The 10,190-nt window shown below is 47.8% G+C and overlaps 1 protein-coding gene across 1 annotated transcript; it reads left to right on the top strand.

The window, feature by feature from the left end:
• The first annotated feature begins 6,971 nt into the window (after positions 1–6,971).
• LOC137632877 (uncharacterized) lies at positions 6,972–7,993 on the top strand. Its single transcript, XM_068364972.1, has 2 exons — positions 6,972–6,992; positions 7,226–7,993. The coding sequence occupies exons 1-2, from the start codon at positions 6,972–6,974 to the stop codon at positions 7,991–7,993; spliced, it is 789 nt and encodes a 262-aa protein (XP_068221073.1).
• The last annotated feature ends 2,197 nt before the right edge of the window (positions 7,994–10,190 follow it).

Genomic DNA, 10,190 nt, shown 5'->3' with positions numbered 1-10,190 from the left:
GATACACGCCATGGACGCCCTCGGTCTCCTGCTCTTCAGTGATCTCCTGTGCGCCAGCGCTCTCCTGCTCGCCAGCGCTCTCCTGCTCGTCAGCGCTCTCTTGCTCGCCAGCGCTCTCTTGCTCGCCAGCGCTCTCCTGCTCGTCATCGCTCTCCTGCTCGTCAGCGCTCTCCTGCTTGTCATCGCTCGCCCTCGATCTTCGGATCACGGCTCCAAGGAGAAGTCTTCTTCCTCTCCTGCTCGCCAGCGCTCTCCTCCACGATTGCCGACTCACCATCAGACCTCGCCTTCTCGGCATCCCTTGCCTACGCGCCATCGCCCGCAGTCTCCATCGTGCGCCCACGCGCCCACTGCCAGAACTTCGGTTCCTGATGAGCGCCCTTCTGCGCGTCCGCGCGCTAGGGATATTCCCCCTGCACGCTAGGGATATTCCCCCTGCACGCACGCGCCCTACGGCTTTGCCCTTACGGGCCCTTCAACATCTTGTGGCTGCACTCCATCCGAGGTCTCCGGAACGCGCACCAACACGCCCACGTGCCCAGTCACCTACGCGCCCTGTCGCCTGCGCGCCCACACGCTCTGACGCCTGCGCGCCCACACGCTCTGACGCCTGCGCGCCCACGAGCTCCTTCTCCTGCGCGCCATCGTTCGCCCACGCGCCAACGCGCAAACTCGCCAACGTGCCCCCTTGCCTACGCGCCATCGCTCGCCCGCGCGCCTGTGCCCACGCGCGCGCGCGAGCAATCGCCTCCCGAGCTAGGCAATGGCTTATTGCGTACCCAGTACGATGCCCAGCGCGAACCACAGCGTACGCCCACACAGGATCCGGCAGTAAGATGCGTCAGGTCATCTTCATCGCGTCCCCCCTCCCAAGCGCAGGACAGCGCACTCAACGGAGGGAGGATAATCTCCGGACAGGTCCAGGATCTTTTCTTCTACAGCTTCTTCTTTTCAGGCAGTTTCCACTCCTAGGGATCTTACGATCCCGTTCCCTCCAGAGGGTGTCTCTGACAGCGCTGCTGTCAGTCGGCTGCCCTGGTTTGGGCCCTTGATCAGAGCGGTTGCGCAGGCTTTCAAGCCCGCTTTCTCTGAACTAGGCCTCAAATCAGCAGCTATCTCGGCCCCCCTGAGAGGAAGAGAGGAGTGGACGACGTGGTTACTTTTCCAAGGGCGAAACTGGTTCCTCGGAAGCCGTCGAGGAAGGCTTCCTCCCCTCCCCAGACTTTCTCTCCATCCCCCGTGGACGAGGGTTTTCTGTCCTCAGGGGATTCTCGTGAGGTGAGGCGTTCTCCCATCGCACCAATGGGAGAAACCCCACCTGGCGCCGAGAAGTCTCCTAGGGTGGAGGCGGAGAAGAGCCCCCACCATCTTTGTTGGAATTCTGCATCCCTCCTAGGAGGGAGTCGAAGGACTCCAAGACGGTTCTGAAATCTTCTTCGAGGATCAGACCAGAACCAGCTAAGCCCGCGGAGAACGTCCACGAGTCCCCCCAAGAAGAGCCTTTGGGGACTGGAGACCTTGCTGCTAGTCCATCAGGAGGAGAGCCGCAGGAGTCGGAGCATGCCTTTTGGCAAGTTTTGGCTCTGATGAGGAACCTTAACAGATTTTTGGATCCGGAGATTCCTCCTCGAGAGGGCAAGGACGCGGTTCTGGACGGAGTCTTTGGTACTCAAAAGCCCCCTTAAAACCAGCGCGGCTTTGCCCTGGTCCCAGGGGGTCAAGAGTGCCAGAGATAAGGTCGAGAGCCAGCTCTCCGAGCTAGTCTCCTCCAGCCGTTCCAGCGCCGGAAACAAACTCCTCCCACCTCCTCGTGTCCATCAAAGGAGGTACTTTGAAATCATCGAGGAATCCTGTTTAGCTCTTCCCCTCCACCACTCGGGGGAAGAGCTCTCCAGGGGAGTCCCTCTCGAGAGACTCTCCAACCGGCCAGTGTCGTTCTCGGCCTCGGAGATTCTCTGCCAGGAGAAGGTAACGAAGTGTGCCATGCAGGCTACTTCGTGGCTGGATATCTGGCTGGGATCTCTTGGCATCCTGATACGATCCGAAGACTTGTCTAAGGAGAGTACCAGGAAGGCCTTGGAGACCTTCCTTCTCTCAGGCACTCGTACCATCGAGTTTCTGGCCCACCAAGTCTCGAACTTGTGGGCTAACACTATCCTGAAATGCCGTGATACGGTGTCTGAAAGATTCAACTCGAAGGTCCCCAACACCGAGGTCAGTAAGCTCAGACATTCCTCCCTTTTGGGGAGTACAGTGTAGTCTGTTTGAGCCGAAAGATGTAGAGCAGGCGGCTGAGAGGTGGAGGAAGTCCAACCAGGACTCCCTACTCCAGAGGGCTTTAACATCAAAGCCCTATAAGCCTCCAGCACCTCAACAACTTCGCCCTGCAAAGACGACAAAGCCGGCAGTAGCAGCAAAGGCAGCGGTGTCCAAACAGCCCTTTCCCGTCAAGGACAGGAGAGGCAAGAAGTCCTCCAGGGGAGGCAAGAATCCTAGGGGGAGTGGCCGAGGCCGCAAACGCTAGGATTGGCAGTCCCCCCACATGTCCACCAGTGGGGACATGACTCCAAAGTTGCGCGAACAGGTGGCAGCAACTCGGGGCCTGGACGATCTCCGTGATCAGCCAAGGATATTGCATCCCGTTCATAACATATCTTCCTCCCCTGACAGCGAATCCAGTGTCATTGAGCTCTCTTGCCATGGGATCGGCAAGAGGGCAAGGCCTTTGGGCAGAAGTCAAGACCATGTTGAAGAAGGACGCTCTCCAAGAGGTCGTCGACGGGTCCCCAGGCTTCTACAGTCGACTCTTTCTTGTAAAGAAGGCGTCTGGAGGGTGGAGACCAATCATCGACCTCTCGGCTCTAAACAGGTTTGTCAAGCAGACCCCGTTCAGCATGGAGACGGCAGACACGGTCAGACTCGCAGTGAGACCGCGAGACTTCATGTGCACACTGGATCTGAAGGACGCGTACTTCCAGATCCCAATCCATCCGTCTTCAAGGAAGTACCTAAGATTCAGCCTAGACAACAAGATCTACCAGTTCAAGGTGCTGTGCTTCGGTCTCTCCACAGCACCTCAGGTTTTCACCAGAGTGTTCACCCTGATATCTTCGTGGGCACACAAGATCGGCATCCGTCTCCTCCGTTATCTGGACGACTGGCTGATTTTAGCAGACTTGGAGTCAACCCTTCTTCGACACCGAGACAAACTTCTGGGGATTTGCCAAAATCTAGGGATCATGGTAAATCTCGAGAAGTCTTCTCTGCTTCCTTCCCAAAGACTGGCATATCTAGGCATGATATTGGACACCAATCTCCACAGAGCCTTCCCTTCAGACGACAGGATAGCAAGGCTGAGGAAGGTCGCAAGTCCTTTCCTCAGACGAGACGAACTCCCAGCCCAATCGTGGTTACGTCTCCTCCACCATCTCTCATCCTTGGTCCGTCTAGTTCCCAACGGTCACCTCAGAATGAGATCCCTGCGATGGCGACTCAAGTCCCGGTGGAGTCAAGGACACGATTCCCCGGACGTCTTGATCCCTATGGGTCTCGCGGAACAGACGGACCTTCAGTGGTGGGTGGCAGACGAGAACCTACGAAAGGGAGTGGATCTTCTCGTCCTCCCCCCGGATTTGATGCTGTTTTCGGACGCCTCAAAGAAAGGGTGGGGGCCCCACGTTCTGAACCACAGGACCTCAGGCCTGTGGGCAGAATCAGAAAAGTGCCTCCATATAAATCTGCTAGAAATGAAGGCCGTTTTTCTGGCCCTTCAACAGTTCCAACAGCACCTGGCTGGTCACTCTGTGGTGGTGATGAGCGACAACACCACAGTAGTTGCTTACATCAACAAGCAGGGAGGTACCTTTTCAGAACAGCTATCCCATCTTGCAGTAGAGATTCTGAGATGGACCGAAGTCCACTCGATTCCACTTTTGGTTCGCTTCATTCCAGGCAAAAGGAATGTGCTCGCCGACAGTCTGAGCAGAGCGTCTCAGATAGTGAGTACCGAGTGGTCTTTGGATCATCAAGTAGCCAACACCTTATCTTAGGGATGATTCTGATTCTAGTTTGCTATCTGTCTAATAACCTCCCATTGAAATTGGTGTGATAGAGTTTAAAATAATTCCTTGTGTGCTTTGCTACAATACATTTCTGGGTTCCCCGATTGTGGATCTGTTCGCGACAGCGTTGAACTTCAAACTGCCGCTGTACTGTTTCCCAGTCCCGGACCCCAAGGCTCTCTGGCAAGATGCTTTCCAACAACGGTGGGACAACATCGACGTATACGCCTTTCCCCCGTTCTGTCTGATGAGGAGGGTACTCAACAAGACCAGACTATCGGTCAACCTCTCGATGACACTCATAGCTCCGCTGTGGCATCACACGGAATGGTTCCCAGACCTTCTGCAACTCCTTACGGAGCCTCCGAGAGAATTCCCTCCACGACACGAGCTACTCAAACAACCACACGCCAACATCTTTCACAAAGCCGTAGCTTCGCTTCGGCTTCACGCCTGGAGACTATCCAGCATCCCTTGCAGAGAGAAGATTTTCGCAACAAGTTGCGGAAAGGATGTCTGGACACCTGCGAAAGTCATCCGCAGGAGTCTACCAGGCGAAGTGGAGAGTTTTCTGTGGTTGGTGTCGTGGAAGGGGTATCTCTCCACTCGATGCCACTATTCCAGCAATAGCAGAGTTCCTCGTGTATTTGCGAGAAGAAATGCGCCTTTCAGTCTCGGCAGTGAAAGGCTATCGCTCAGCCTTAAGTCTAGCCTTCAGGCTCAAAGGAGTGGACATGTCTTCTTCGCTAGAACTTTCCCTACTCATACGTAGTTATGAACTTACCTGCCCTCAGTCGGAAGTGAGACCTCCTCCATGGAACGTGGTTCGAGTCCTCAGGTCTCTTTAGAGACCTCCCTACGAACCATTACGCCAGGCTTCAGATCGCCACCTGACTTGGAAGACGGTGTTCCTACTAGCTTTGGCGTCAGCCAAGCGAGTTAGTAAACTTCATGGTCTCTCGTATGACATCGCCCACTCAAGGGGATGGGGGGAGGTAACGTTCAGCTTCGTCCCTGAGTTTATTGCTAAGACTCAGAATCTGGGAGTAGCGGACCCTCGCTTCGACTCCGGATTTCGAGTCTTCGTTCCGTAACAGATGACCCAGACCATCTCCTACTGTGCCCAGTAAGGATTCTGAGGCTATACCTGAAGAGAACAGCTACAGTTCGTCCCCAAGTGCGGGCTTTGTTTGTCAGCACTGGGAGATCGAAGAGGAGGGTTACCAAGAACACCATCTCAGCATGGATTCGAAAGGCGATCCATCTGTCCCTGAATCCTGGCCCTCCTCCATCACGTCGTCCTAGAGGTCATGATGTCAGGGGAGTAGCTACCTCCATGGCCTTCAAGAAAAACTTCTCAGTGACGCAGGTTCTGCAAGCAGGGGTATGGAAGCGTCAAACGACCTTCACAGCCCACTACCTGCAAGACGTGGCCCACAGGAGGCTCGATACGTTCTCTATCGGCCCTGTGGTGGCTGCACAACAGCTGGTTTAAACCTCAGGCTCCTTAATGGACAAGTAGCAGAGGGTTGAGGGCATTGTTACCCGGTTTTAGTCTGCATGAATGAAAAGGTATGCCTGGTCCTTATTCTTTTCTTCATCCTCCCCTCTCTTGGGGAAAGCAGCATCCTGGGTTCTCTGCACAGCTGACCTCAAACCACTGCAGGTAAATCATGTTCCCTTGTGTTCCTAGTATTAAGTTAATTCTTCGCGTCACCATACCCTGACGAGGTGGTATTGGGAGAGTCCTACCCTTAAGTTTCTATCTAATGAACTTCAGGTCAACTTCCTAGGACAAGTCACACTTTTTTTCCTTCACACACAGCTTACGTAGGCCGCAGCCCTTGCATAGCGAGGTGCAGGGACTCTTTATTGTTGAGTGCTGACACACTCAGATAATGAGTCCCCGGGCAAAGCCAAACGCCAGTAAGGCTGGGACTTGTTCCACCCTTCCTAAGGGTTAAGTCACCCACTTTAAATAGCGTGGTTTGTATTCCAGTTACGGAACAAATGATAAATTCGTAGATAATTTGGATTTTTCCTAACTATACAAACCTTAGCTATTTAATCAAACTTGACCGCCAGCCCTGTCCCCCATGAAGTCTTACCTCTAAGCGAAGTGAAGCTTACAACAGGTGTGTGAAGGGGGAGGGTAGCTAACTACTCTCTCTACCCCCCGCTAACTAGCGGTGGGGTAATAATCCCTCATTAAATTTTTATGGCTCGTCCTTTCAGCTACGCCGAAAGTAATTACCCACTTTAAATAGCTAAGGTTTGTATAGTTAGGAAAAATACAAATTATCTACGAATTTGTCAGATTTCCTTATCTTATTACAGTATACAAACTTTTGATACAATACAATACCTGAGATTTAGGATTTCTGTGTTGGATTTGTGTTTATATCTCCAAACATTTGTAAGCTGAGGACCTGCTACAATGTTGAAGCGATTCCCTTAATGACTGTTAAAACGTGTTGATGATCTGCTTTGTTAAAGAGCATTTGGCTAATTTATTTTGACTGATTGTCTGTGAAGTAAACCTAAACTACCTTCAAAGAGGATGACATTTATCTCTCTCTCTCTCTCTCTCTCTCTCTCTCTCGCTCTCTCTCTCTCTCTCTCTCTCTCTCTCTCTCTCTCTCTCTCTCTCTCTCTCTCTCTCTCTCTCTCTCTCTCTCTTTTCTTTTGCGTAAATTTGTCATTTCTCATTGAGTTTTCTGAAATCTTGCCTCCAAAATTTTTGCTGAATTACCTCTTGCATCATCACTTTGACTCAGATGACTGCAAGCTAATTCTAGTAGCCCATTTCTTTTAGCTTCAATAATATTCTTTCTTTTCTTACATCTGTGGGTTGCTTTTGCCAAACTGTCTCTGTATGTACTTGCTTCCTGAGAAAGAAGCATAGCAATGATGATATTGATGATGCTGATGGTAATTATAATGATATTGCTGTTAATGATAAAAAAAAAACAACTACAAGAATAACAGTAATAACATTAATATCAACAACAATGATAGGATTACTAATAGGCTAAGAAATAAACCTTCTCTCTCTCTCTCTCTCTCTCTCTCTCTCTCTCTCTCTCTCTCTCTCTCTCTCTCTCTCTCTCTCTCTCTCTCTTTGTGAAAACAAAATTTGTAATGAGAATTTTTTCTTCTTACAGATGCCACAAAGTGAAGAAGAATGGATGAATGAGTCAGAGTCATATGAAAAATTATGCAACTTTCCTCAGTGTTTGGGGGCCATAGATGGCAAGCATATCAAAATAGCTAAACCGCGAGGATCTTTTTCCAACTACTACAATTATAAACATTCATTTAGCCTAGTTTTGATGGCACTGGTCAATTCAAATTACGAATTCATGATGGTCGATGTAGGGACAAACGGTCGAGTGTCTGACGGAGACGTTTTCGCAAATACCCAATTCTCCAAACAGCTGAAAGGGAAGGCATTGCATATCCCTGAACCAAGGGCTCTGCCTGACAGCAATGTTGTTGTACCTTATGTTTTTGTTGGGGATGACCCATTTCCGTTAATGGAAAATATTATGAAACCCTATGCCCATATAAACCTATCAAAAGAAGAGGAAATATTCAATCTCCGGTTATTAAGGGCTAGTCGGATTGTTGAAGATGCCTTTGGCATATTGGTGAGCAGGTTCCAAATTATTCAGAATACCATAAAATTGTGCCCAGAAAAGGCATCAGTAATTGTTTTAGCTTGTTGCTATTTACATAACTATTTATGCCAGAAAAACTGTACCCTCTATTTAGAAGGCATTAAAGATGAAAATGCTAAGGCAATGGTAGAAGAAAGGCAATTATTTTCATTGGAACCAACTAATGTGCAAAATACATCATCCTCAGCAAAGGAAGTAAGAAATAGATATAGCCACTACTTTAATAATGTTGGTGCTGTTCCGTGCCAGTAAACTTGCAAAAAGAATATAAGTACAAACATGCTTGACATGCATACATACATACATACATACATACATATACCAAGGCACTTCCCCCAATTTTGGGGGGTAGCCGACATCAACAAATGAAACAAAACAAAAAAGGGGACCTCTACTCTCTACGTTCCTCCAGCCTAACAAGGGACTCAACCGAGTTCAGGTGGTACTGCTAGGGGGCCACAGCCCACCCTCCCACATTATCCACCACAGATGAAGCTTCATAATGCTGAATCCCCTACTGCAGCTACCTCCGCGGTCATCTAAGGCATCGGAGGCAGCAGCAGGACATGGTTGACATACAGTACACAGGTCTATTTTGCCCTATCTTAAGTCACTTCTCCAGTTTTATATAGGTTTGTTTGCCAAAATTAACTATTTTTAAGCAGGATTTCTCTGGCTTATATGTAAGTGTAATTAATATAAGCCAAAAATATATAACCATGTATGGAAACTTAATGAATTTTGACAACCATCTTTAACAAATACTTATTCAAAATTGTGTTATAAACTCTAAGTTTTATGTATGCCTAAACATAATTTGATTCGTAAAAATGCAGTTTTCAGACATAAGTCTATTTTGCAATATCTTAATTCACTTGGCCCATTTTATATAGGTTTCTTGTGCCAAAATTAACTATTTTTAAGCACGATTTCTCTGGCTTACTTCTAAGCGTAATTAATATAAGCCGAAAATATATAACCATGTATGGAAACTTAATGAATTTTGACAACTATCTTTAACAAATATGCATTCAGAGTTATGTGTTATAAACTTTAAGTTTCATATAGACCTAATCATAATTTTATTTGTACTAGGCAAAGTAGCCAACAGATCTATGATGAAAATGAACTTAGGCCTTCAGTGCTTGCCAAGATATATGGTAGAAATAGGACACGACAGATGAATATGACAAGTGCTTGAATGTAGGATATTGAAACATGTAATAAAATAGTAAAAGAAGCATTAATAATAGGATAAGGGATGAATAAACCTTAAAAATTACAGATGCATTTCCATTCTCTTCCTCGCTATCTGAAGAAGAAATCCATTCTTCCTGTACTTCATGTATTTCCTGATCTCGTAGGAGACGGAGATCCTCAAAATACCACAAACTTGGTACATATATATAGTCTGTGTCTGCTCCAGATTTTTCACCACTAAGATGACAAATTTGGAAGTAATTTGTATTTTTCCCGATACAAACTTGGAGCTATTTATACAAATTGGCCCGTCAGCCCTGTCCCCCAAGAAAGTCTTGCCTGAAAGCAAAGTGGGTGCTTAGCCCAGGCGTGTGAAGGACCCACCTCTCCTGCTAACTAGCGTTTGGGGTGGTTATCCTCGCTAAAAACATGATCTCATTTTCTAACATTTTCCCTGAGATATGATCTCATTTTCTAACATTTTTCCTGAAATAGGATCTCATTTTCTAACATTTTCCTTGAAGTATGATCTCATTTTCTAACATTTTCCTTGAAATATGATCACATTTTCCAATGTTTTCCTTGAAATATGGTTTTTTCAATATTTAACTTAGCCGGTGATTATAATAGCTGCAGCTCTGCTGCTCGACAGAAAACTCTACGGAAAAAATCCGCCAGCGATCGCTATACAGGTAGGGGGTGTACTTCAACAGCGCCATCTGTCGTCCAGATACCCAGTACTCATTGTAAACAAAGAACTCAATTTTCTCTCTGTCGTGCTACCGGCAAGACCTACTAATTCGCTGTTGCTAACTGGATTTGTTTTCACAACTATTTGGTGAAGTACACTATTCTAGTTTTGAGCTTTCGCTGTGCAGGCTTTCTCTTCAATAAATCCTTGCATTCTTTTTTTGATTACGGATTATTTGTTGATGACTTTGGATAGTTTTTGAATTCCCCTTTGACCAATTCAAAATGGCTGACCCTTCTCAAGTCCCAAAATTCAGGAAGTGTAATGCTAGGGACTGTTCAAGGCGTCTTCCGAAGGCCTCTATCGATCCTCACACTGTTTGTTCCAATTGTCGGGATAAAACCTGTCAATTGGAAGATCGATGTGAGGAATGCGTTGGGCTTTCGGAATTCGATTTTATCGAATTCCAAAAATATACACGTAGGCTAGAGAGAGATAGAGTCAGGAGAAGTTCCTCTCGTTCTGTTGAATTTTCCTCTCCTCATGCCCCACAACCTA

This window comes from Palaemon carinicauda, chromosome 42, assembly GCF_036898095.1.
Source record: "Palaemon carinicauda isolate YSFRI2023 chromosome 42, ASM3689809v2, whole genome shotgun sequence".
Taxonomy (NCBI): domain Eukaryota; kingdom Metazoa; phylum Arthropoda; class Malacostraca; order Decapoda; family Palaemonidae; genus Palaemon; species Palaemon carinicauda.
Note: the sequence above shows the minus strand (reverse complement) of the source record. Positions and strands in the feature narration are given on the sequence as shown.

Bases quoted from the DNA above. Each gene is read 5' to 3' on its own strand.
- LOC137632877 (XM_068364972.1), top strand. From the start codon at position 6,972: ATGATATTGATGATGCTGATG. The intron at 6,993-7,225 runs GTAATTATAATG...TTCTTCTTACAG, and splicing joins TGATATTGATGATGCTGATG to ATGCCACAAAGTGAAGAAGA.